Source organism: Hippocampus zosterae, chromosome 17 (assembly GCF_025434085.1).
Source record: "Hippocampus zosterae strain Florida chromosome 17, ASM2543408v3, whole genome shotgun sequence".
NCBI classification, from domain to species: domain Eukaryota; kingdom Metazoa; phylum Chordata; class Actinopteri; order Syngnathiformes; family Syngnathidae; genus Hippocampus; species Hippocampus zosterae.
This window is the reverse complement of record NC_067467.1, coordinates 5,356,438-5,384,413: the sequence shown is the minus strand read 5'-3', so window position 1 is coordinate 5,384,413 and position 27,976 is coordinate 5,356,438. Positions and strand designations below refer to the sequence as shown.

Below are 27,976 nucleotides of genomic sequence, written 5' to 3'. Positions count from 1 at the left end.
GCCATCAGGGGTCACTGCAGCGAGTCACTCCAGGTTTTTAGAATTTTACTTTGCTGTTTTTAAGTGCAGCGTTAATGTTCAAACTGCATAAAGTTACAGTGGCTAACTATATGTTAAATGTACTTTTTAGAATCAAAACCTCTGGCTTGTTTACAGGCCTATTATGCTACTGCTGCAATACAGTAGCATAGTAGGCCTAAGCATTAGGCATTATGATGGTACTTAGAGAGCTTGAATTTTTAAAAAATAATTAGTAAGTTTGAAAACCTTTGCTTGACTTTATTTTAATAAACAGATCTAGAGTAAAAAAAAAATGATGTGAAGGCGGCTTAAGACATTTTATCACAGTATTGCACATCGATAGATGCTTGAAATTTCCCTTTCCAGACAGCTAGTGGTTTTTTTTTTTTGTTTTTTAAAACGGGATCAGACATCAGGCTAGTACGTCTGGTATGGACCCGAAACAACATCTGCTCGCTCACTCACCACACAAGCTCATGCAGTTAAGAAAGAAAGCAAGTCTCACATCATGTACACTTGATGTTGAAGTGTTAAAATGGACCTTGTGCAGCTCCTTCTCACTGTGACGTGGTTGTAAACATGTGGACGGGTCATGGTGGACCACTTACGGGAGCTGGTAGAGCACAGTGAAAAGGATGTTTTTCTGTCTAGTTTAGGGATGGACTGAGGTAAGATGTGTGCAAGGAGGAGTTGGCACAGTGCGGGCCCATGAGCTCGAGCGACAAGCCGACAATCAAAAGTGAGGAAAACAAAAGAAATGAAAACAACAACAACCCTTTCTCGGAGCACATGTTTGGGATATTTGTTAGATGCACTGGAAATCTTGCCTTCTAAAGAGGATTGAAAATGCATCCAAAACCACACTTAGCTTCATACTGTATATATATTTTTTTTGTATGCGCTGTAAATATTCAAAGCATTGACAAGAGGAATATACATTGTCATTTGGCACACGTGGTTCGGACACAAAAGACAGCTTAATAATAAAAAGGGTCCCCAACACTCCAAACAAACCAACAAAATACTACATTACTTTTTTTTGTTTAGGGGTGGGGGTCGCGTTTGGGTTTTTTTTGGGGAGCGTTTCTTTCATCACACATGGCACTCAAATCAGAAGCACCATGCACAGGTTCACAAAGGGAGCCCAGCAGATTAAAACAAAACACGAATAATAACAATAATCTTCGTCATCAGAACCAGAGCTTGACAGGATGCTTGGGTCCACGCTCTGCTCACACTCCAGCCCACTCGGGGGCGCCACACACAATCTGGTTAATGGATGGAGGATGGGGCTGGGATGCGAGCGCCTCGTTGTAAGTGCATTAGGATCAGCGAACAGAGTGCAAAACGTACAAAACACCACTTTGTCCTCCCTGTTCAGCCCAAGAGGAAGGGACTCGGGGCTTGGGGGTGGGGGGTGGGAATGAGGGGTTAAAGATGGCGCTGGGCTTGGTTAGTTTGGGGGATAGATGACCTGAGGACAGACGCACGCACACACAATGGCACACAAAACATGAGGGAGGCCACTCATGCTGAACACTTTTTTTTTCTACTACATTTTTTATACATTTATAAACAAATTCACAAGTTGCCATTTAGGGGGCGCCCACACTAACAGACAGGCAGGCAGACGGACGGCAAGAGTTACCTATTTGGGTATTTTTAAAAACAAAAAATATGTCTTCCGGTTTTTAGTCAGAAAAAGGCACGACGACAATAGCGAAAAGAGGATATTGAAAGCAAGTACAAAGGGCATAAAACGTCTCTGACGAATTCATTGATAAGAATTCTTTGGATTGCGTAGGTTTGTTTGGTGTCCTGAAGTCAAAATTCTGAGCTCATGATGAGAAGTTTTCTAACGACCACTAGGCGGCGGCGTGCACTTTATTTAGCCACAACTTGCTCACATTCAATTGTCAATACTCACTAGGCTTTATCAAGGAATTTGTTTTTTGAGAGGAAGGGCCCGTGTCTTTTCAGTGTTATCACCTACAATACTTTAAGAGGAAGAGAGAAATGGCGGAGATACATTGTTGGCATAAAGTGTGTGGGGGGGGGCGCTTGTGGGGAAGGATAGTGGCATCTCTTGACAAGCCTGACGCCTGTTGCTATGCCGACCACGGAGAGGGAACGGGAAGAAGAGGGGGTTGGAGGCTTGTACGGGAACCCCCACCCTTTTGGTTGGATTGGGGTGACGGGCAAGACTTGCTGAAAAGGAACGAGAGGGAGGCCTCGGCGTGACAGTGCTTCTTTCAGCTTGTGGCCGTCAGCAGTTGGAAAAAAAAAAAAGACCCACATGCCCCTCTTCTTCCCACTGCCCAATTAATCTTACACACAGAGAGGCTCTCTATGAGCGACTATTATTAACTGTGACACTCTGTCAAATTAGCAGGGGATACTTGTTGGTGCTGAGCGTTGACCAATCATAGGACTCGCTGACTCATCTGAGTGACATAACTGGAGGGAGGTAGGAAGTCTGGGTGCGGTTCATCTTGGTCGTCTTTGTGCCTGTCTGTGCGCGAGGTCCGTGACAGTAAAAAGGGGGAGCAGGTAACAATAATTAAGCACAGTTGGAAGAGGGTGGGTGGAGATGGTCGACCCACCGGGAGGTGGTGGGGGGGGGGGGGGGAGAAAAAAAATCACTGTCTGATGAGGTGATTTTTTTTTTTAATGGTTAGGCAGGAGTAATCACTAAAAGAGATCTGGATGGGAATGAGAGTGGTTTAATCTCCCCACCCCATTCCCTCCATCAGCCCCAAACTACCAATCTGGATCCCCTCCCCCCTTCACTTCTCTTCCTTCTTGACCTCTTCCTTCTTCTCCTCCTCATCCTTCTTGGCCTCCTCCTTCTTCTTGTCATCCTTCTTCTCCTCCTTCTTGCCGTCATCCTTCTTCTTGTCGTCCTTCTTCTTGTCGTCCTTCTTCTTGTCATCCTTCTTCTTGTCTGCCACCGGTGCCTCTTCCTTCTTCTCCTCCTCAGGCATCGGCTCCGTAATGAGGACAACCTTGCCGATGTTGTTCCTTTCCTGCATCTTTCGCATGGCATCACCCACCTGCAGAGACAACGAGAGATAAGAGTGATTTGGTTGGTTGGAATGTCCACGGCCACAGGTGCTGATTCCGTGCCCCAAACGCTTCACACTTGGCCGCGAACCGGTCCAGCGAGAGTTGAATATCTCCGGCTTGATAAAGCCAACCGAACAACATTATATGCAAAAAGGCAGAGACCGCCCAACCTTTACAATATCAAACCGTATCATATCATGCTAATATCCTCTTATGAGTCATTGTTACGATTCATAACCCAGCAGGAGGGAGGTCAAAGTTGCTCTCGCATTCTGCGCGATTCCACTTGTTGCGCGCCGACGACGCCTCGAACCGCCTCCGTCTCTTCATGCCTCCTTCTCTCGTCATCACTAACGCGAGGCGGGTGGACCACCTATCGACCGGTGCCACGGCAACAGGGGCCATCTCCTAGCAACCTAAAGCCCTGATGATTTCCACACTCCATGGGAAATGAAGGAAAGGAGGAGGGGGCTGTAGAATAACCGGTGGCCCTCTAATAAGAATGCGTTAGGATGTGAATGAAGCGGACAAATATTAGGTACACCATCAAAACGGAGCATTATCGTCAATCAAAAGAAAGACAAAATTTGTTGACTTTTTGAGGGGATGGCGTGCACCTAATGAAGAGGCCAACGAGTGTGACTATAAATAAACCCGCTCTTCCATTCCTCGCTGTTATGATTATCGGAAAGGATTAGATCGAGGCATTGACGGAAGGATTCAAGGTGTTGCCTTGTAAAGAACTTCGCCATGCCTCCCTCTCATCCTCATCTCTTGTCTCTTGCATCAGGGACCCCGCCCTAAACCAGACGCGTGCGCACAGACGACAGGGTGTCGCCATGGCAACAAGAGAGGCGGGGAGGAGGGAAGCAGAGAATAAGAAAAAAAAGGAAGGGAGGGCATAAAAAACAGAAGTCTGTTACAGATGGAGAGGCAGAGAAATGTCTGAGGAGAAGAAGAAAAGGATGAACAGCGGGAGGGCGTCATTTCAGAAGATCCAATTGCTGACCGAGTGCCACAGTCTCTTCCCCGTTTCCTCACACTTCCATTCATAATGTGCCTTTTGGCAGCTTTCTCCTCATCAACAGTCTGACTCTGTTTGGCCCAGCCTGAGACATTGGACTCCTTTGTAATGTCGCGGATCGTATCTGACGTCTGACACCAATTTTAACACAACACCCAAAATTCTTATCCTTAATGGAAATCGCTAGAGATGGCTCCATCAACACCCACCCCCACCCTTATATTTCTATGGTCTATCGAGCTGTGGGGCCACCTGCTGTTAGCATTCCACTTTATTGAGAAGTGAATTGCACTGGGCGGACATTCACCTGCTCCAAGTGCCAAGTGGAGTCAATGCGGGGCTTGACCTTGCCCTGCTTGTAGAGGTCCAGGATGGCGTTCAGGGCCTGGCTGATCAGTTCCGTCTCGCCCTCCAGATAGCCTAGGTGGAAGCCGCACACCGACTTGTTGCTCTGGATCAGGTTGAGCGTGTGGATAGAGAACTGGTGGTACCAATTCTTGGCCACGGCCAGCAAGTTCTTCTTCTGACCTGCCAGCATGTTTGCGGCACCTGAAGAAGAAATGCGTCGTTTACGTATTGCGTCACGTCAGGTCCCACATTTGTAGAGCGTACACCCTGGGATTCTGCCACATGACATCTTTGGAGTAGACAGAATGTGCCCCATTGTTTGGTTCTGAATAGTGCTGATAAAGATGGAAGAGATGGTCCAGGATGAATGAGTGAGGGTGGGATGCCGCACGCAAGGATTTGTGTGTGAAATGAAAAAGCCAGAGCTCTGTTCTCCGCGCATGCCGTGCTCACCCACTCCCATTATGGAGACCCTTCCCACGGTCCACACGTGTATGGACTACATAGGGGGCAGTATAATGCAGTCGTGAAGACACAAACGGAGAAGACTTTCACAACTATCTCTAAGAAAAACAAACATTTTTTTGCCAAATTAAAAAAAAAATTCTATACATATATAGAAGTTAAATTGATGCTTTAGGAATAAAAGGAATAACCGGCGAGGGTCATAGAACTACACTCTACTGAACTGCTGGTGATCGTTGCAAGTGTAGTTGCTTATAAAGTGTCATCAACTCTAAATATTCATTGAAGGGTAATAAGATACAATTTTCAATGGGATTTTCTTGGTTTGTTTTTAAGCACTTTCTTTTGGCTTACATGTTAAAATTGTTAACCCAGAAACATAATTTCTGTGGAGCAATACGTTTGTCAACGAGGTGCATTTTGCATTGTTTTCCTGACCATAGGTGATGAGTTTGCCCATTGGTTTCAGCAGGTTGTAGGCCTTGTGGGTATCTGATCCTCCAAGAGGGTCCAAAACTATGTCGAGTCCTGTATGGGAGACAAAATAAAAGTGCTCATATTAACGTATATGCACAAATAACACACAGCAGAAGGCGTTGGGCATTGATCCAGATGTCTAATTAGAGACATTGGGGTCGATTTTCGTAGACAGCACAGACATATCGCTCTCCAAGTGCAAACTTCATGGTGCAGATGTCCTTCCGCCATGTCAAGACTCGGGTGTGTGACAGCCATGCCGGATTTAAAAGGAATCAAAGGAGTTGCTTTAATTGGGCATGATTGAAGTTTTCTGTGACCACACCCACAGCGGCGGAGTAGTGTTTGGGGCTAAAACGTTACTGGATTGGTTTCAATCCATTGAATTTCCTTCCACCCTCTCACCTTTTGGACTGATCTTGCGGACCTCCTCCACGTAGTCCTTGGTGCGGTAGTCGATGGGATGCGTGACGCCGGCCTGGCCGATGGCCTCGTGCTTGCTGGCCGATGCCGTGCCAAAAACTGTGACGTCCTTCACTGTTTTGCACAGCTGCGTGGCCGCCGTGCCTACGCCACCTTGTGGGGAACACAATGGTGTCAAATGTTAAAGGGGGAAGCAAATTGACTTTTAATTGATCCCTCTTAATCAACGTGACAAACCTAGATTCTCCGCCTTCTAAATCTTCCACTCAAAAGCAATGCCTCAGAACTGACTGAGAATCTGTCACCTTGAACAACCCAAGCAACATATGACATAAAAAGTAATTCCTTGCACAAATCTTAAGGCAAATAGAGTCCGCGTGATCGGCATTATTCATTGTTTTGAACAAGGCAGCACATTTTGGTTTTGTGCTTCTAGGTATGCAAAGATCGAATTGTTACGCAATCACATTAGGGAGCCTGACACTCCACACAATGAGCTGGCCAAATGATGCATCTATTACTTGGTTTTCTGGCTCATTCAAGGAATCCCACATGTCTGTTTTTTTCTACCGGTGACACAAAAACAACATGTGGCACATTTTAAGTGGATATCTGTGTTTGCTCTCGCACTGTTTGAAAGCGCCATAGCCGTGTTTGCCGAGATGTAATAGTTTACTGATAAGCGCGAGGTGGGCTGAAAGGGAGGCTGACTGCACAGGACTCGAAGTGAAAGACATCTAAAAAGGTTATTCATGCCGACTCCGTCTAGCTTTGCGCATCTTATCGCAAAAAGCCTTTGAAAGAGCAGACATTTTTACAGTGTGTGTGTGTATGTGTGTGTGTGTTCCCCCATGAGAGGTTCTTGTCATCTTTGCAAATATATGTGTATTGATGCTGTTCTCATAATGCATATTATGCTAGTGTACCTGGCATGCATTTACACACCAATATTTTACGATCATCTTATTATCATCACTGACTGTCATTTTGCAGTGGTGGGAGAGTTGTTGCTCTAAAAACTGCCGTGTAAGAGCAGCACAATGGCTCCACTCTCGTTCTCTGTGGTGAGCACCCCCCCCCCCCACAAAAAAAAAGATGTTGCCAGGGAAACATGTGCCAGATTGCCAGCAATGAGCGAGCAAAAGGAGACATTTTCTTTTCAACGTGAAGCCACAAATATAGTTTTTAATTGACAAAAGACTGTCAGCGTTGTGCTGGAATGTTTGTATGAAACATGAAACCAAATTACCACACATGTACTGTATGTACAGTATGTACACAATGAGACTTGAAAAAAAAAACTATATGTTTGATTCCTAGTTTTGATGTGCTAACCAGTCGACCACCGTGCCGCCAGTTATATTATCACAACATCATTTATTTACGTTTGTATTTTTCTATCATTACCGTGGCATTTGTTTGCCGATTGCCCTGGAAATAGACATGATTCTACTGCCGGTTGATGATGTGTGCGATACTATTCTGAGTAGCGTTAAGGTGCCTATAAGGAGAAAAAAAAATGCTACCAAGTGTGAAGAATTTAGGCTATGAGATCAATTATGTTTCATGCAAGCAGAGAAGGTACTATATGGTGATCGTTGTAAAGAATTAATCATATCTTCACACAAATCTGCCGCCGCTGCTGCTGCAATAAATTGTGCGTAAACACCATCGCTCCACATTGGCGCGAAACAAAACGTTGACCTTCCGTCCAGACTTTAAATCAGCGCTCGGCCGACAGCTTAACAAAACAAGTGCGTGACGAACCATCAGATAACTTTGTACAGCGTGGGGACGCGTAAACACGAACTTCCACTCAGCGGAAGACCTAGAAGGTACCTGTGTCCCCCCCCCCCCCCCCCCCAAACACTCCCTCCTTTCTCCCCGAGCCCTCCTCGTGAAGAGAACTCCTGACGGTGCGTCACAAGACCTGGGATCCTAGCCAGCGGGCCTCCTTGTGCGCTTTGAACCGACTTCTCTCGCACTCGTGCACACGTGCACAGATCACAGAGTTTAATCTGGGCAAGTATGCCGCCGCTCCAGATGAAAGCTTCATTTGCTCCGTGCAGCCCTCTAAGTCTAGCACAAACGGGGACTCGAATCTTAACCTTATCCCGAAACCGAACCAAAATTCCTCGGACCACCGCTGACCACTCTCACCCCGTTATCTGGCTGCAGCCGACCCCGCAATAGGGCAGTGATATCTCATCCTTTTATAATCGATGATCCTATTGACTATCCCGTCGAAGAACCAAGTTAACTCCGCCCTCCTTTTTATCCTACCCCCACCCCTAAATCAGTCCTCAACCCGAAGTCCATAACTATCACCAAACCTTAGATCCACTGTCAAGCCTGAGACAGCAGCCTAAGCGGATTCCTGCTGCTAATCGCATTGGCTCTCTTGAAATCAAATTGAAATGTTTACATTTGTTGTCCGCTTACAAAACATTCACGCATGTTGTTTGTTTTTTTTTCCTCCTCGGTCACAGTAGAGCTTTTTGTTTCTCCCCGCCAATCCTGACATACTTCCGTCAGATGAGGAATTTGAGAAAAAAAAACAAGGAGGAATTCACCAACGACACCAAGACGCTGTTGTTTTAGTCGCAGCCCGGCAACAGTAAATTAAAAAAATTAAAATGCTTGTCGGATTTATCCGAACATGACATTGAGATAAAGTGACTCGTCTGCATCAGCTTGATTAAGACCTACAATATCTTCATTCATATTCAAAGCTTCTGCCAAACTATGAGTGATTGTCATTGCCTCCCTTTGCATTTTTTTTAGCAGGTTAAGCTTGCATATTACAGTAATTTTATACCATTTGACGACCTGCAAACTATTAAATGATCTTCAAATTTGACAAAATGTTGAAAAATGTTTTACGAATCTATTAATGAAGAATGTCTTGTATTTTAACTATTCGAGTCAACAGTCAATTTTATTACTGTTTATCGCCATTTTCTACCGAGTAACATGAATCGAACACATTAAAAACCTAAAATTATTACAATAATAATTATATTTGGTTTGTTTTTGATTTTGTTGATTTGTAAAATTCTTATGCTTTTTTTTGTTGCAAAAATGTAACTTAAATTTTTGGGTAAAAATGGCGATTGTTTAATGTATGGATGGATATTCCTCATTTTTTGGTAAAAATTCAATCCTGCATGTTTTTTGACAGGCAGAATTTAGCCGCGCAAACATGAGGTAACCAAGAAATATACTTCGAGCAACAGATGTTTACTTTTACAGTAGATCGTAGAATTTTTATCAATCTTTTAAAAGAGGAATTGGAAGTTAGTCGAGCTATAAAGAAACGTCGTCGACCTCAGACTCTTTCCCCATATTCGATTTTATTATTGTTTTGCTGAGCCGTGTTTGGCTGTGTCACTTCCTCTGCATTTTTTTTCTTCTACTTTTACTTGAGGAACTTTCACCCCCCCCCCCCCTAATTTGCTTACGGCAGCCTATGAAGAAATGAAAATTAAAAATTAAAAAAAAAAAAAGAAAGAAAGAAAACAGCTTCCAACGACCGACACGGGCTGCGTTCCAACTTCAACAAAGCCTTTTATTTCCTCCTCCTTCTCATCGTCTTCTCTGCAGCCCCAGCTCAGATGCCAGAGTGATGGAAGCTTGCTTGTCAACGTGCACTCTTTGCACTGCTATTACTCCTCGCATTATGTAACCCTGGTATTTTTTTTTTTTTTTTTTTGTGGGCTGTACAGGCAAAGCTCGGAGAGCAAATTAACGTTGTTTCGCCCTCTCTTAAAACTCTTAGCAGGCAGCATGTGCAGGAAGCCAGTTTGAGTGTGGTGAAGGCAAGCTGCCCGTAGATTTCCTGAGGAAGGAATGTCACGCCGGTAATTCAGACTATCTTGTTTGTTAAACAGCACGACTATTTATGGAGGGAACGTGCCTACCTAAATCAAAACACATAGATGGCGATCTTGTTGCACTCTCTTCCTTATGCAACCCATACACGCAGAAACGTGCCCACGCCAAGTTTTAATTTTATCTCAAATTTACACCGCCAACGAGGGATTCCCAAACTAACCCTGCGCCCTAATTCTCACACCCAAAACTAACTCCCAAGTCTAACACTCCCTAATCCCAGCCCTTTGACCCTCCTTATCTCAAACCCCGTAACACTAACACACTTCTCCTAAGCCTGACACTCCATACACACAGACACTAAAACCCTAACCGTCCCTGGTGATGAAGCGTGACGGTTTAATTTATGTGAATGACTAAAACACACACGCAGGTGTCCGTAATACGCATCAGACACACCTGCTAGTGTGTGCAGTGGTAAGAATGAGGCTAGAAGGGGGGTAGGGAAAGGAGGGTGGTGGTTGGTTTGGGTAAACGGGGAGTTTCGGGGGGTTTAAAGACTGCTGGAATGAGAACGCTGGCATGACTAGAGCGGTAGTTCAGAGGTCACCCTGGTTTCCCTTCTCTTATCAGCACAGCTGATGTGCCGGCGGCCATGCCAGCCAGGCCTGAGGAGCGCTGACGGTTCAACGGCTCTGCCCGAACGACTCCCCACTTTGCTTGGTGATCACAGTGAATTAGCCCAGCATTGCAGACAGTTGCACTTTCTACTGAAGCCTCAGGAGGCTTATCCACGTGAGCGACATTGTGAACTGCTAAATAATGGATGAAAAAAAAACACGTGTGCTTTGAGAATACAATGTATAAATGATTGAAAGTAACTTGATGAAAAAAAAACCCCAGCCGTCATTCCTGAATCCTGTCAGTCATAATCTACCAAACAAAGGAAGCACAACATGCCTGAGGGCCTGACTGAGGTCGTGAACATGTCCACGGGATTTTAAACATCCAAGCAGAGGCTTTGACTAGACGTGACCTACCTAAAATATAAAAGGAATTTTAAAAAAAACAAAAAACAAAACAACCCCTGATCCCCCCAAAAATTACAAAAAATGTTGAAGAGTGCATGTAACACTCTATATAGTATTGGAATGTTAAATAAAACATTTTTTCCACCAAGTAAATTTTTGTCACACATATGGCCATTGTGTGGGTCATTTTGGTGTGCCTTCGTCATCCGAGTGCAGGACAAGACATAAAGACTCAATTCCTCTCAGCTCATCAGTATGACACTGATATTAGTCATTCCTCATAGAGGATAAAGAATCTCTTGTCTGTCTATCTCAAGTCTGTACTTGCAAGTCAAAGCAAAAAAAAAAAAAAAAAAGACCTGCCGGCTTGAATCTCAAAAACATGTCAGTGGAATCACCACTGTACATTAAGAAAAAAATCAAATTGTATTTATTTTTATAATACTTAATTTTGTTCCCCAAAACCAAAATCCTAGTTGTGAATGTAGTCTTTCACAGACAAATGGAATAAAGTGATTCTGATTCTAGTTGTATGTTATTTCAACATTGGTTTAGAAAAGGGAATAAAAATGCCCAAATACGTATTTTTGTTCAAATTCCACAAAATCTCTGTTGAAAGAAGGCACTTGGTTTGAATTTGCAGACAATGCTCACTTCCCCTTCTTTATGAAAATGTTTGTTTGTAAACCCCCAAAAATGCCTTGAATATGCAAAGAGAAATTTTGACCACAAAAATAAATGCCTCAAACGCATAATGAAAAACTCAATCATCACTCTGTCTGGGATACAAAGTTACACTTACTGAAAGCAGGAAGTGGTCATAAAATAGCCCAAAGTAAGCCATTGAGCCCTGTATTGCTTGAGATGTTAGGCAGAAACATTGTCAGACTGATGACTTCCAGAGCGTGTGTCTGTGAAATAAAATCTACTCTGGTTGTTTCTGAAATTGTATAAAAGCAGACAAGAAACAAACCATCCTTAGAAAAAAGAAAACATTTGATAATATAGTACACAGAAAACACAAACATTAATTTATGAATAACAAAACCCAATTAATCCTACCTCCTAATTGTGCCAAACCCCCCAAATCTAGTAATGCTAATACAACATTATGCATGTACCCCCCCTGCTCTTTTTGTACATTTGTGTGTCCTAAATACGTATGTATACGTATTTAGGACATACGTATACGTAAAGTATGTCCTAAATACGTCTTTTCTTCAAGTGTCTTTTCTGCGATTGCACTTGACTGACTGACTCCAACTACCAGACTTTTCTGATGTGTTTTGACTCACTTGGCCAACAAAGACGATTTTGATTCCAACGATCATCCGCATTTACTCTAGCGCACATATTTCGACATTCTTGCATGAAGCAGTTGCGTGGAAGTCTTCCGATTAGGCTACTAGAGCCAGAACGAGACGGCTTTACAACCAGTCCAGATTGAGAACATATGCTTGTGCCTTTCCGTCACGGGAGTCCTGACACAAAACCAAAGTGGCGTCACGTCATCATTGGACCGTATGCAGGAATGTGTAGGGTGGGTGTGGTGCTGTAATAGATGCCAAGCGAAGGGTTCACAAACGCCGGGCACCGGTTCAGGGAGAGGTCAGAGAGGAAAAGCCGGTCACTGTGGATGGCTCTCGCAAAGACGGATCCAAATGTCAGTGGACCTGACCACACCCAAATTCCCTCGGGGGTGGGGGGGTTGACACAAGAGGGTTAGCGAGAATACGTTACGCCAGCGTCGGATATGGCGGAGGTCTTGCCGGGGGAGTAGAGGAGGATGCAGATGTGCGCAACGGCGGGGAAGAGAGGCACGGCGGGAGGAAATACAACAAGCTATTGTTTGGCAAATAAAGAGGACAGCGGTGGCGGTAGGGACTAGAGGGAGGCAGCTGAGGACAGTTTACTCTTTCTTGGGCTGGACGAGGTGCTTTTGTGGGTCATGTGACAGGCAAAAGTTCACCAAACATTTTGAAGAAAATGACGTTTGTCATTAATTTACACTGCTTCGGTACAGCTGCCTAGCAAAATGCAATCGCCCCATCACCCGTACAGAAACCGTCGCAACCAGGAACTAACCTCATTAGCTTCACTGGCTGAAATTGCTATCGCCTAGCGGTTGACAATCTTTTGAGTTAATATTGGGCAAAAGCGTAGCTAGCCTATGTAAAAATCTGATGCTCTGGTACATTGTGACTTGCTAGGCTGCATTTCTGTCATGTGGCTTTGTGAAATGTCACTTAGCCTTGTTTACACCATTTTCCTTTTTAAAGATCAACAGGTTGGACAAAGACCACGCATTACCATCTGCAACATTGATTCTGGCATGTGTTCTAGCATCCCACTCCACATGCAACAAAGACTTTAGGCACAACCTTTGGACTTACAATTATAAGTCAAGTCAACAGTATTTATAGAGCACTTTCAAACAGCCATCGCTGCATACAAAGTGCTGTACATGGAGCGATTTAACATACACAATAAACAGTAAGACGAAATGGTAATAAAGGCGGTAGAAAGCACCAAGCAGTAAAATTCGGAGGCTTGCCGAATGTTCAGTGGGAGGTCATTCCAGAGAGAGGGACCAGCAACAGAAAAGGCTCAATCCCCTCTGAGCCTCAGTTTAGTTCTTGGTACTTCTAACAAAGACTGGTCCACAGACCTGAGGCGCCGGTCCAGGTGTGTATAAATGAAACCCACGCTCATAATGTAAATATTTATAGAGGTAGTCCTTCACTGGCTTGTTTAAAAATTAGTGAGCATTAGCAGCTAACAGCCACCAGAGCAGATGGTGGTCATCATCGTCCATTTAGTTGCTAGCTGCTACGTTTCTCGTCAAACATGTCCAAATACTCGCCTGCATTGTTAGCATAGTTTAGATTATGACATGATACTTGAAGTATTCAAAATACAACATTTAAGCAGTTTTAGTTAAATACTTATAATGCTAATACCATAATGCTCAAACTCGGTGGTTACGAACAGCATGGAGTATCTTGAACTAAACAGTTTTAGGTGAATGCTTCTAATGCTAAAATGCTAGATAACACTGAATACCTCCATGAACAGCAAAATCTATTACAGCTGTACACCAAAGAAAACTAAAACCACAGTAATAAACTAACCGTTCAATAATTAGCTGTGTTCATTGTTTTAACATTCACAGTGACACTGTGTACATTGTCACTGTGTACTCAGTATCATTTGCATGTATTTGTTGCAATCTGTTGAGCTTTTTTAGTGTTGATGGAACATCTCTCAGAATAGTCGCTCCGACCATAAATCTCAACGTCGGGATAGGTGGAGTTTCAGGTTTATGACCTCAATGTTGCATTGTGACTCTGTGTGTGTCCACGACTTCATTATTTTGCATCCTGGCTCCACCTTAGCCGATAGGGCAGGAATGCAGAGTTGCACAGGCATGCCGCTGCTGTTTATTTGGCGGCTTTCACTTCCGCGCAGTCACCGGATGGCTTGTGACGACCCCCCTTTCCACCCCCCAAACACCCCCCCCCCTCCAGACACACACACACGCAAACACAAATCATCTGATTGGGGTTGGCACTAAAAAAATACAGTACAGTACCGGTATATGCACAGTACTTGGAACGGTGACATCAAAGTGGAACTTTGAAAGCTTGAACTAGTGGCTGTAACAGCGATGTTCCAAATGATCATGTGACGTACCGATTGGTTTTTCATCAAGACCATAAAATAAGACTATTGGGAGTCATAAAGTACGTAATCAATAATGCTTCCACTGATATAATATTGCTGTATCAGGGCTGTTTCTAGTATTTACACCCTGTCACCAAACATCATCGCGAAGATAGATTATTCATATTGAATTTATATTAACAATATTTTTACCCTGTAAGGATTAAATATCAACACAGTGTTCATTTGCATTATTGTCACCATACCCACCTGGGCGAATACATTCAGTTAACTATATGAATCTTCGGGCGTTATTTCCTTGGTAATATTGCAAACATATGAGAGTTAAGAAGGTAGCAAGAAAATACAACCTCGCTCTTTTGGTGGTACCGGCTGTCACCGCCGATACCTTTAATCTCTCTAATCACAGAACATCAGGAACAATTTTTGACAGGTTCAGCTGGTAGGACCTCCCACCGACTCACAGCCTGAGGCACCATATGAGCCCACTGCTGTGTCAATTTCACACTCTGCTCCAAGTACTAGTAGTAGTGTGCTCTACTGCAATCAAAATACTGTATTGACTTTGATCAGGTCCAGCTTTGGAGGCTGAAGGGAGTTATTTACTGTTAACGTTGCTGAACCTATGGTGGAATATCCAACACTGTAAAATAAACAAATAATGTTCATCCCTCGTTTTTCAAGATCTGAGCATAAGAATGGTAAACAGAAGCAGGACAAAGAAGCAACAAAGGCGCAAAAGAAGGAATTGGACAGCTATTAAGACAGAACAGCGGAGCCAATTCAGAGTTTCTGCTGGACTGGAGTTTATCACCTCTTTTCAAATTTATGATTGATTGTACATACAAAAAAAAAACCTCTTAAAACTGTTAACATTTCGGGTGATGATTAAACTGAACTACAAATAAGTCATGCTAGTAATGTAGCAGCCGTAGCTAACGTGGACTTGTTTACAGTGCTAATGCTAGCTAAGTATTGGTAGCGCTGCATTTTTGTTGAAGCTGGATTTGCATTCTTTGTGACTATTTAACACGTGCGTGCTTTGTGTGTTTGAGTAACTTTAGTCAGAGATTCAGAGGTATTTGTGAAGTGAGGTTATATTCAAATCCTGCTAGCAGTTCTAAGACTGCAAAGTTCCTCTTTAACAGCCTCAATTGACAAGTGCCATTTAGATTCGACTGTACATCGCTGATGTACTTTTTGTAACGACAGTTGGCAGGCCTTCCCTGAAAAACTGCCTCAGCTATCCTACCACATCTCCCAGCCTCCCTCCGTGAGAAAACCACATTCTGATGACACTGTTCCTGAAAGAACCCCGTATGGCTTTCCCGGAGATGCGAGACATCGGCTGCATGCAAACATTCGCTCATTTCCCAGGAAACAACTTTGCATTGGTTTCTACTCTAAACTGGATACACTTGGGCAGAAACGTCGCTCCAATTTCATTCCTGGCCTCTCGTCTCGTTCCACGTACACCCACACTCTGTCCCCAGCGCCTCTGGATCCTGTTCCTGCTCCGACTCCCTCACCACAGTCAGAGGACGAAAATTCAACAGGCGGCTAAGTAATGCGTTTTCCTGCTCTCCAGCTGCATGGAGCTGCAGCAAAATCAAATGTTCTCATTGGGATTGCTGCTTTACACCCCAAAACAGGTGTGAACACTTCCACTAGCCACCCCAGCTTTCTCCCACCGAAGCCCATTCCCAACTTTAGCCTCTGTGAGGGCGATCCTAATGTAACCCATGGAATTTGGCGGATTTCACCAAGGTCTTGCTGTGAAAATCCCATGTCTTGACTCAATGGAGGCATAGTAGAATTCACTATTTGACTAATCGACTTATTTACTGCCTAAATTGGCATCCAGAGAAATCGAAACAGGAAGTCAAAGATTGTACTGCACCAAAAAAATTGGTTAACAATGGCGAAGCAATGCAATAATCTTGCCAAGTGGTGCAAGGTTCCTCAGGGATGGTGACGTATTAATGAAAGGTTCAATATGTCAATGCGGAATTGTCACAAAGCCTCCATCACATGCCGGCACGGCTCATAATTCTCAACATATTTAGTTGCAGTTGGCTTTCAAAACATGACTGTGACGCAGCTCACCACAGAGCCTCAGGCTGTTTTCTTTATCTTGTTGGCATCTTTTGAGAAAAACAAAAAACATGCGTTTGTATTTTCCGATGGCTAACATTCCCAAAATGAATATATAAAGTCAAAGGCACTTGACAACGGAATGTTCATATTCCACATCAAGTACATTGCTAAAAAAGTATCAATTAAGTCCTTTTAAAGCATTACGCGTCATTCTTACCTGCGGCCGAGTGGATGAGGATGCTCTGGTTGGGCCGCAGGTGACCGAAGTCAAACAGCATCATGTAGGCGGTGATGTAGTTGACCGGTATGGCGGCGGCCTCCTCGAAGCTCATCCCCTCCGGCATGAGGAAGGTGTGGTTGGCGGGCACCGCCACCACCTCTTGCCACAGGCCGAAGCGACTCAGCACCATCACTTGATCGCCCACCTGGGAAACAATGACAAGTACATGGATGAAAAGACTAGAACGGTGATTACGAATGTGAAAAGAAAAAAAAAATACAGTCGTGAGAGATTATCAGGTATGCTACAGGAAATGATGACATTTCCCCGAAATGGTCCTAACGCATGTGCTGCCGCTAAAAAAACCTCACTATATTTCTTCTAGGACTTTAACAGAGCCACGGGGTGGAGCTTATCCAGTTTTTTTTTAATAATTCAGCCCCGGAGCCAGTTTAGTATCGGGGCTCGGTACCCATACATACTTCCTTGACACCAATGACTACAAGCCAAGGCTTTGGTTAACACTGAAAAAAAAATGTCAATTGTATTTTTGGTGACATTTTTGTCTGTTTATGTGCCATGAGATTTTTCCTAATGTAAATGATGTGCCTTGGCTCCGTTAAGATTATGGAAACTGTGGTTGATCTGTAGTTGAGCTTTAATGACGGCCAGGTTTCATCCATTCTGCTTTCTGTTCCTATTTATTTTTGGCAGTGTGAGCGCTCGAATTCTTGCCTGGGTTCACTTGCAATCAGCATTACTGGCAGGACGGGTGCCAAGCATTTCCGCCGCTGACATTGCGGCGTGTTTTGACTCTAAAAATGGCCGCAAAAAATTACTTTATCAGCACGCCAACGCGTCAGTTTTAAAGCGATACACTCACAATTGATTAAGTTGGATGCAACGTTAGCCTTAAATTTAGATGAAAACGGATCCTCGTATCGGGCTAATACATGAATCTGTGGTTTTTACGGTGAAAGCCTTTTTTGACGGGGTCTGGATCCTGCCCCCGTGGGTGGTTTTTTTGGTCACCACAAGGGCAGACATGCAAAAATGCAGCCCAGCCTTGAAGGCTTTGCTCTGCGCAAAAGAATGAAAAACAGAGACAGCTCTTTTGCAACTCTTGTTTGTTGTCTTGTGCCGAAAGGCAGGAACATGACAGAGCGCTGCAAAAAGGCAAAATGAGGTGACACAGAAAGTGCCTTAACGCTTGCAACAATCCAGATTACACGCTGGTTAATCTACACATACAAGGTTCATCAGTGTTCCATACATTGTTTCAGTAATTTATGTTTGAGGATAAAATAATTACATCGCAATTTATTGGATTCATAACTTGGATATAAACAACGTTTTTTTAGTTTTGGGCCTTTTTGACCCTTTGGGACCACTGCGCTGCAAGAAGGAGAGATACCGCCGCTCGTTCCTGCCGACTGCTGTCAGGCTGCTGAATAAAAATAATAATAAAAAAAAAAATAATAATAATAATAATAAAATGGTGTGAAAAACAATTTTAAATAGCACTGTGACTTATTCATTTTGTATTTATATTGCCCTTAATTGAACGGTGTTTTTTTTTCTTCTTTCTTCTTTCTACCCACAATCTTGCTGCTGTAGACTGTAAATTTCCCCAGTGTGGGACAAATAACGGATATCTTAATCTTAATCTTAATTTAAGATCGGGTCCAATAAAAATCAGTCAAAACAGTCCTACATGTCCGAATAATGAAATTTTGCCTATCGCGAGAGTCTAGCCTGCCTCAATCTGCCTTCTATCCTAAACTGCGAGTTTTGAGGCTCCACATCCAAGATATTGTTCGGTGTCATTTTTATCAAACCATAAAACCATAGCGTGATTGTCAAGGAACGAGCCGGTTGCCTCGCCCCCGTTTGATGACTTGTGGTGACAAAGACTTGCATCCATGTGTATGTAGAAAATGATTGCCTATGGCAAAGTGGGTATGTTCGGGTATGGACACTCTTTTTGAATTGTTTCAGTCTGACGAATTACGATGCATCGGTTTCATTGACGAGGCCTTTAGCGCATAAGCGGGTAAATGTGTCAAATTGCTGTCCACTTCCTCTTTGTTGTCACTCGGTTCTTATCAAAGCAGGATCCGCCACTGACTGCGCAACGAGCTTTTGCTGTAAACTTCCCCGTTGCGCCGCCAGTGCACAGTCCAATCAGGAAGGCCCGCTCAAGGGACACAGGAAACAGAGACAACTGCGGCCTTCGAGCCCTCTTCCTGTTTTCTTCCTCCGTTTTATAAAAGACTCTCCCTCCTACTCTCTGCAATCCTCACTTTTTTTTCCTCTTCCCTTCTTTCTCTTTCACTTCCCGACCCCAAAACAACTTTCGAACATTTTGCTTCTCCATGAGTATGCGTCCCCTCCTGTCTTTCGATTTCTTAATCCCCGACTGTCTCATGCTCCAAGACTTCGTCCTCCCTGTCAAGCAGACAAGACAATGGGGGCCCATCTTCTCCCCCCCCCTCCCCTGGCTTCCCTCCACTCATCATCGGCCCTGCCAGGTTTCTTCCCCATGGCTGAGCAGAAGACAAGCGGCTCTCCTCCTGGGAACAAACCCGCTCCATTCGGCCCCCTCTAATGGTCCGGAGGGAGCCATGCGCCTTTCTGTCTATCAGCTCCAATTAGAGACAGCTCCCCTCTTTCTTCCTTCTCTATACAAATGACGCTTTCCCTTTTCCAATCCTTTGTTCGAACATGCCGATTCTGGGTGTGTGTGCTTGAACGCATTGGGCCCGCTGGTTCACTTGGTAGAACAATGCAAGACAGCGGTAGACGTGGTGGTGGAGGTGGTGCTGGTGACGGCATTTACGGGAAAGCGACATGACTCAGACAGCCATTTCAAGCGCTTCTTCTTCTTATGTGCCCACGTACAGCATGTGAGGAGCACTCAAGGCCAAGTGAGACAGCCTTGTGACACTTGCAAAACACACGCGTGCACGCGCACTCGCACGCACACACACACACACACACACACACACACACAGGTCTATGCATGCATGCTTAAGCACATTTTTGGGCATCCAGCACAGTCACTGTCGGGGTCAACAAAGACGCTTCCAGTTAGCCGCATATGCATTAACTGACTTTATCAAATGGTGATTCAATTTGGGGGAGGTATGCAGGTCAGCGGCTTTTTAGGTTGACGAGCTCAGCGGAAAACCAAGGATTTTGGGGCAAGGCCATATGAAGCAAGGTTTTAAATTTGGTTTGGAGTCTTTTTTTTTTTTACCTCTCTTGTCACATTGTTAACTTCTTCATGGAACCAATCTTCGATTTATTGTTTATATGTCAAAGTAGATAAAGAGTGGCCCTGGACACAATGCGGTGGCTCCATTAATTCGTTGGCAAAGTATGCTTGGTCACTTTGTGATAATGGGGGAATAAAATGGAAAGAACACAAAAAGCTTCAATCCAACAATTGTATTTCTATAGTATGAAATGTATGCAGTACTATTTTGTGGAAGTAGTAGCGATCGTCAGTGAAAATAATTTTGCAACGGGGCAGGAGATGAGGAACTGTAGAATGATTTAACGGGTGTAAACTATGTCTCAAATGTGTGAATCCATCCATTTTCCGATCCGATTTATCATTACAAGGGTGGCGGGGGCGGGGGGGGGGGCGGAGCCTATCCCAGCCGTCTTCGAACAGTAGGCAGGGGACACCCAGAACCGGTTGCCAGCCATTTGCAGTAAATGTGTGAAAATAAATGGAATTCATGAAGGTGAACGCACCCTCGCACCACCTTTTTCAAACTTGGATGCTTCGCCATGTCTAAGAATCTTGTTTTGTATTCGGGGTCATTTGGGCAAATAGCAGAGTAGGACCCTGAAGTGGCCAACTTCCTGTTTTATGTTCATCTGTCAAACTAGTACCGGGGCTGATTTTTTTTTTTCTATGCATTTTTCACCAGGATGCATTTGCATGAAACACTGAGTGAGTCTTTATGCGAAAGCCCCCCCCCCTCCCCAAAAAATCCAAACCATTCGCTGTATGACTGATATTAATGTCATAGATGGCAATGTCGTTCCATTTGGTCGCCACGGTGTTGCACTGCTGCATCATAAGATGAAACAATGAGGAGCCACGCCCTGTTTGCATGCAGCAATCGCCGTTCTAAGGAACCCCCTAGGCGCTGCTCTTTTGCACTTGACTGGTTTTATTATGCAAATAAAAAGCACTGTTACACTTCACTTATGTTCGGATTATACAGTCAGTAAATAAGAATCGGACAGCACACGGATAAGGTTGAGCGGGGATATCGTAACTGACAAGGGGAAGAAGATGGAGTGGTCTTTGTAGAAAAGAATGGAAATTTAGATAAAAGGGAGGGCTGGAGGAAATACCAGAATGACAATGCGAGCCAGGGGTAATTGAGAACATATGGGTAAGATCTGACCAATACTTGAAAAGGGCTTAGAGTGTGGAATGGAAAAAAAAAGGGGAATAAAAAGTGCTGATGCGCTGCGTCACAAGAGTTTCGATGTGATTCGTGATTTTTTTTTTCCCCTTGCTTACTCATTGTCACACTTTTCCTAAAAAAAAAAAGGCTCCTTCTTAGCTCATTCTGGATGACTCGTCGCCAAAGTCTAACAATCAGGGGACTTTTTAAGTGTTGCTGCGCTTAGTGAAATACAAGAAGACAAACAAAGAAGGCGCCAAAAGAGAGCGTGCCGCATTCATCGCCTTCTGCAAAGTAAAAAGGAATTTGAATTCAAACTTTAGTGCAAGTGGCGCTTTGGGCCTTCTTTTTTTCTTTGCTGATGTCAAACACTTTTTCTATTACTTTAGCAGGCAACCGGCGCTGGGACCACACTGGACTCATCCACATAACCTCAGTGTAAAGCCGCACGCCGGTCACTAATTAATTAACCGCACTTCCATCAAGTCGTACGAGTCGAGTTTGGTTTGGAAGAATACATCCAAGCGTGAGAGCAATATCGGGGCTCACAGCACGGCAATGCCGTGAAGTTTTTGGGCATCAGGGAAACCATCAAAAAGACAAAACACATTCCTCTACTGAAGTGAAAATTATTGTGGAGTGTCATTTGTGGGTTTTTTTTTTCTTTTATTAGATGGCAAGTCACTTCCGGTTTGGGGATGCTGACCATGCAACCTTTGACACACCGGCAGGACGTTTACATCAGAAGGCAAAAAAATGTGTCCCTCTGTTTGTTCGGATGTTCCAATGTTTGGAAATAGACCCTCCGATTGTAATTTGGGGTGGGAACAAATACTGTTTTAGGCCAATTGTTTGTTCAAAAGCAAGTTACTTCTTGGTTCACAAAGAGGTCATAGTTCTGTTGAGACAATTTCTTAATTTGTTGTTTGTTTTAAATCAATTTTTTTCTCAAAATTTAACTGGGTTCCTTTGCAATATATTTAATCTGGTGAGACAGTTTTGCTGAAATCGATTTTTTTTGTAATCTGTGAGCTAACTACTTGTCACCAAGTGTGGCTACATAGATTAGCATAGCTAGCCATCTTGGCGTAGGCAACAATTCAGGACATCTTACAATTTTGTGTTCTGTCTTCTTGGCGTCGACAATCAGTATTTTTGGTACGTTTCACAATGTGTGGCGGAGCAAACCTGGGAAGTCGCATACTTGTTACCATTTGGGTGTAAGTCATAGCCATTTGGAGGCTGTTTATTATATGTGTGTGGCTTAAAAGCGGTTGTTGCTTTCTGTTACGCTTTCACAATAGCGTGTTTTCAGTTGCCTCCTGCATCAAAGGCTTGCTGTCAGAAAGTCTTTCAAACATGTGGTTAGAGTTGTGAAAGTTCCTATGAGGACCTAAAATCAAATCCAGTCCTCTCTACTAACCCAGAGAAGAAGAAAAAAAACCCAACAACAACAACAAGAGCTGCTCAGACCCAACCAAGCTCCACTTTTGACTTTGGGTGGTCGGCAACATTTGCTACGTCAAAGTGCCAAAAGATCTCATAGATCTCTTTCCATTAGCTAGATTGCCTCATAATTCTATAAGCGAGGGCGTAGGCGATGACAAGCCGTGTTGTTTGCGTGTTGACCTTTAAATCCAATCAACATGACTGACAATGTGGAAAGAGCCTATTGGGTATTTCACACACTCAAAAGGTTGCCGGCCCAACTGTGGTGTCCGGCTGACCCGTCACCAATTGTAATCCAATTAGGCGCCAAGCGATGCCCCCCTTTTCCCTCCCCATCCCCTCATGTCGGTTTAACCCACCACGCCCACGCAAACTGTTCGTTTAAAACATCGTCAAGGGGATGGACATTATGTCATGTGAACAAATGGGCTCTGATGACAAAACGAGTGAGTCATTGACGCCTTCATGGTAGCCTGTTTACTTTGTGGTTTAATTGACTAAAACTAACGGTGATGAGGCCATTGAGTGTATGACTTATCATGCTTAGTGTCGATTTACACTGTGAGGAACACCTGTTCCCATTCCAGATAAGTGCCATCTACCTAAAATAACAGTCAAACAAATGGACTGTGACTAAAATGTGGCTAACGCTCCGCCCTCCATATTGGTGTTGAAGTCCATCAGGACTAAACTTAAAAACGCATATGCTAACATGGGCTAATATGTCTTAAAACGGCTTATACGTGCTACATGTGTCTGGTCTGATTGGGTTTTAGAACAAAGTAAAGCTGAAAGTACACATAAGCTTCTATTGAATATACTTGATTGTGAAGGCACACAGTTTTGTGTTTGCTTAGTAACCTTTTGGTTGTAAATACAAAGTGACAGCCACTCTACAAATGTAAAGTTGATCATTTATAGAGAAGCCGTTATGTCCAGTACAGTATGGTACTGTACACTGTTTTCTAAGCATGGTGTAGCCACATGGGTTAACCACGCCCCAGTTGTTCTCCATCAGCCAACTCTCAGCCTCTCACAATAATTAGGCCAATGTTCTGTGATGGCTCAACCCCACAAATGGGGATGTTTCCTCCCGATTCAAAGACAAAAAGAAGACTGTCGCACAACAAGGATGTAAAGCGTGGCCAAGTATCTGTCTGTCAAATGCCAACTTATTCTATTTGGTCATTGAAATGAACTCGTGTTTTGCCATTTTGGTTGAATAATGGCGAGTTTGTGAATACATCAAGTGCGAGGTGGGGCTCTTTTTGCTGCACCTTGCTAATCTCGGTGCGCCACTGCTTCACCTAACAAAAGGCGTCAATAACTCCAGCTCTCCTACGGTTGTCAAGTCAGACGAAAGCACGGCACCCGGTCTCCAGCGTTAACAAAATAAAATGCCACGTGAAATTGTTTGAGTCCATTTGACGTCAAATGCCTACAAAAGCGTCGTTCGTGACCATCAAAATCTTAAACGTGTGAAACTACGCTTAAAATTGCTATTTTGTCGAATCTGGCGACAAATATATCAAACCTGACGTTCAATTCTCTTGACACATGATACTATTTTGAACGCACAACTTAATTTCCGGTTATATCCCGGATATACATTGGGAGCTTGACGCGGCTGTATTCCACCCCCCGGCGCACCGCGTCGAAACGCAATTAAACATAATGCAAAAACAAATTAAACTTCTAAACATAACAAAACACGCCTTAATTTGCCTTTTGCTTTTGCCAAACTAGATAACTTTATTGAGCTTACGTCGCGTACACTAAAAGTTGCCGTGAGGCAAAGTGACGGCAGCAAAGCGTGAGTGAATGGCGCGAGGGGCGTGGGAGGGTCGCCCGTTATCCCCTGGCCGTTGTAGGCAATCTGGACCATCAATTTCGAGAAGCATTCGAATTCCATGCAAATTTAGAAACTCTAACTCACCGATGCATCCGTCTTTGCACCATGTGGAACAACAAGTGTTTTCTCTCTGTCTACAATATGTACCTACGGCAGGACATTTTTTTATTTTTTGGGACGTAAATGTCCTTTTTTTAGTTGGATTATGACGACAGAGTCGGACGGAGTCAATGCATTAATCAAGAAAATCATCATACTGTCCAGCACCGAGCAGCCGGACACGCCCATGTAAAAAATCTACAGCATGCACGATCAAGATGTGTAGCATTTCATTCTCTCGTTTAAGTATTTGTAAAGGTGGAATGGATGCGTTTGTGCTTACTTTTCTGTCCGTCACCTCCTCCCCGACAGCCTCCACCACCCCGGAGCACTCCATGCCGGGGCTGACCGGCGGTGACGGAAGCCTGTCGTAAAGCCCCTGGCGCGCCATTAGGTCGGCGAAGTTGAGCCCGCACGCCTTGACTCGCACCTGGACCTCGGCCGCCTTTAGGGACGGTTTGCCCTTTTTCACTTGCAGCTTGACTTTGTCGTAGCCGCCGTAGCCGGTGAGCACCAGTGCGCGATACGTGAACGCCTCTTCTTCGGGGACCTTCTCGGTAGTCGCTGTCGCCGGGGCAGCTGCGTCCGTCGCGGCTGCGGACGCGTCAGCAGCCCCGGCGGCAGCGGGCTCTACCTCCGTCTTGGGCTCTTCGGTGGGTTTGGATTCCTGTTTCTGGTCCACGGCGTTCTGCTCCTGGACAGGTGCGTCTTCTCCAGACATGTTTGCAAATAAGATTTGGAAAGGTAAAGACAGGGGTTTGTTTTTCTTTAAAAAGTGTGCGTGAACGTGGAGTGGTCTTGCAAAATAAAATAGAGTTGCACGGAGTCTTTTCTTGCAGTAGTCACTAAAAAAAACGACACAGTGTGCTGACCGGTGGAGAGGAGTGGTGGCTGTCAACGCCCGGCTCAGGCAGTGAGAGTGAGTGGGACGAGACGGAGGCCGACTGGAAAACACGGAGAGCTCGGAGAGCTGATCAAATTCGCGGATTCCTGCGTGCGTGATTGGCTGGATTTGGGTTTGCAATGGGTCGGGCTTCGACGCCAATCTATAAACCATTGTAACAGGCATATGGATTGCAAAATAAACAAGTCGGTCGGATAAGGACACATTCTGTTGAGAAGCCACATTTCTGTCTTGAGGCTACCAAATCTATTGGGTCACAGTCTTGGTATTTGGGGAAGAACAACTTTTAACTGTCCATGTTCACACACACAAGCTCTCACACCGATATGGACAGTTTATATTCATCAATGACTCAAATGTGCTTGGTTTTGGAATTTTGGGGGAAAAAGCCGACGTGAGTGCAGGAAAAATATTAGAAACACAAATTAGGGGTGCAAATTAGTCTTACACCACCGCAAATTCCATCCACAATAATCAAAACATTGTTCAAAAATAAATAGCTCTCATCCTACTAAACTTAAGTGTCTTATGTTGTAATTTTGGATGGAGAAACCAAAGTCAGCAAAACTACTTTAAAGAGCCCCTTCAAGTGAATTCAAAGATTCGTTTCTGAATACATAATTCATGTTTGAAGACAACTGCCTATAAAGTGCAAAGACTGACATTTGTGTCCTCATTAATTGTGCAGATGCTGTGTTAAACTGTTTCTCAACATTTCAGTAGTCCTGATTTTTGGGGGGGGGGGGTGGGGGGGCGTGGGTAAAACCTGGCCTTGACTTGGGCCATGGTATGAGTCACTCACCCCACTTGAAAGAACTTGAATATGTTGAAATTGATGTGCAGTTAGCTCTCTAGCTCTGCCTACTCCCGAAAAAAGAACTGGATTATCTACTGGCGTGGCTGACTTACTGTTTCATTGTCAATCGAGAGTGTGCCCACTTCACATAGAGGTAGGCAAAAGAGTGAAGACATGACAAAATTAAAAAATCTGACTTGACAGCTAACACGGGGAGTGTTAGCTGGTGCAGCTGCTTTAGAGTGCCTCGTCGTCACTGTGTGAAAAAGTGAAAAAGACAATATGAGTCAGCCACCGGAGGCTTCAAACAAATATATTTCTGTTGTGGTGTGTGAAATTGAAAAGAAAAGTGTTTTTACTTCACTGGGATTTTAAAAATAAGAGTCAAAAGACTTTGATAAAACTGAGGCATACGTCAGTACATGTAATCTACTAATTGTTGAAAGGAGGACAATCGTCACACACAAGACCACTTAAGATGTTGACACATTTATTGTTGCATGGCGCTCGTAGAAATGCACAGAAGGAAATGCACAGTAACCACACAATACAATCTGGTGCAACACAATAGAGGGCTGCAATCTCATTGTTGTCATTCCCCTTTGCAGGCAGCATGATTAGGCATTGAGAGATGGATGGACCTTTTCTTTCTGTGGAAGAAAATCTGATTTGGCTTGTGACAGACAGGTACAAAACATTTTGTGGTGAAATCCACAAGTCCTACGCCCCCTCTCCCTTTCTTTCTTCTCAGTGGTGAGCTGGAGACACCTTGTGGCTACAAAGTGCCACTCAGCACTTCTCGTGTAGGCCAACGTCAGCAGAGTCCCAATCGATATCCCACAAACGCTCTGAGCTGAGTAGGAATCAAGATGACTGATGGTCACTGTCAAGCATATTGCATTACTCATGTGTTGTCTTAAAAAAGACGAGAACATCGTGGTGCCCACAGCAAAAAAACAAAACAAAACAAAAACAAAAGCATTCCTGTAGTCAGCGCAGTGAGGATTAGAAGAGCAAACATTCGGTAGTATCATTTAGTGAGACAGAAAAGTCCAGTAAATACTCTGGAAAGTCTCCACAACAAGTCCACAGCCGAAGACAGACACAATCATAAGATTTGGAACCCAGGACACTTGATGTTTTCTTTCATTTAAGGTAGGTTAATGTTATTTTGCACTGTAATTGGGCCTACAAAATCTGTGTGCGCTGTATGAAACACATGGGATTTAGATTTCGAAGATTTCGCCCAACCCCAGTGATATTCCTGTCATAAAAATTTTCATTTTAAATTATGGAAGCTAAATTGTAGTAAAAATCCATTCTTCAATTAAAAGTGAAAACAGTATTATAAACGGAGTCAATCCACCGATGCAGTTCAATTTTGGCCACAAGAGGGCAGTGTGTCTCTTCATGGAGGCCTAAAATGATGCCGAACTGCTCAGCGCGTAGTAGGTCCAGTTTAATGAGCTCCTTCATTCATTGCTCAAAACCAATCATTCAGATCGCGACCTAACTAAAGGAAAGACGTGCTATAAACACAAAGTAGTCACCCTGAACCGCTCCGTTTAATGGCCTACTACATGAACATACGCCGCGTTTAATGTTTCTCCATTACTGGTAAGTATTCAACGGACGTTAATGTGCACACATTTCCTGACGGCTGAAATGGGGATTAATTTTATAGATTTTTTTTTATTTTCTCAAGAGAGGACTGAGTCAATGCTGGCTCGCTTGCTACGAAGAGAGGAATTTATTCTAT

The 27,976-nt window shown here is 44.0% G+C and overlaps 1 protein-coding gene across 1 annotated transcript; it reads right to left on the bottom strand.

The window, feature by feature from the left end:
- Positions 1-245: 245 nt before the first annotated feature.
- Positions 246-25,530, bottom strand: vat1 (vesicle amine transport 1). Its single transcript, XM_052048643.1, has 6 exons — positions 24,801-25,530; positions 16,685-16,892; positions 5,807-5,977; positions 5,363-5,452; positions 4,419-4,660; positions 246-3,074 (listed from the first exon to the last, which is right to left on the bottom strand). Exons 1-6 carry the CDS (start codon positions 25,236-25,238, stop codon positions 2,808-2,810), a joined length of 1,416 nt encoding a protein of 471 aa, XP_051904603.1. The 5' UTR covers positions 25,239-25,530; the 3' UTR covers positions 246-2,807.
- Between the last annotated feature and the right edge of the window lie 2,446 nt (positions 25,531-27,976).

Coding starts and splice junctions, on each gene's coding strand:
- vat1 (XM_052048643.1), bottom strand. CDS start 25,238: ATGTCTGGAGAAGACGCACCTGTCCAGGAGCAGAACGCCGTGGACCAG. Junction 16,893..24,800: donor AGGAGGTGACGGACAGAAAA/GTAAGCACAAAC, acceptor ATTGTTTCCCAG/GTGGGCGATCAAGTGATGGT. Junction 3,075..4,418: donor CCACTTGGCACTTGGAGCAG/GTGAATGTCCGC, acceptor TTGTCTCTGCAG/GTGGGTGATGCCATGCGAAA.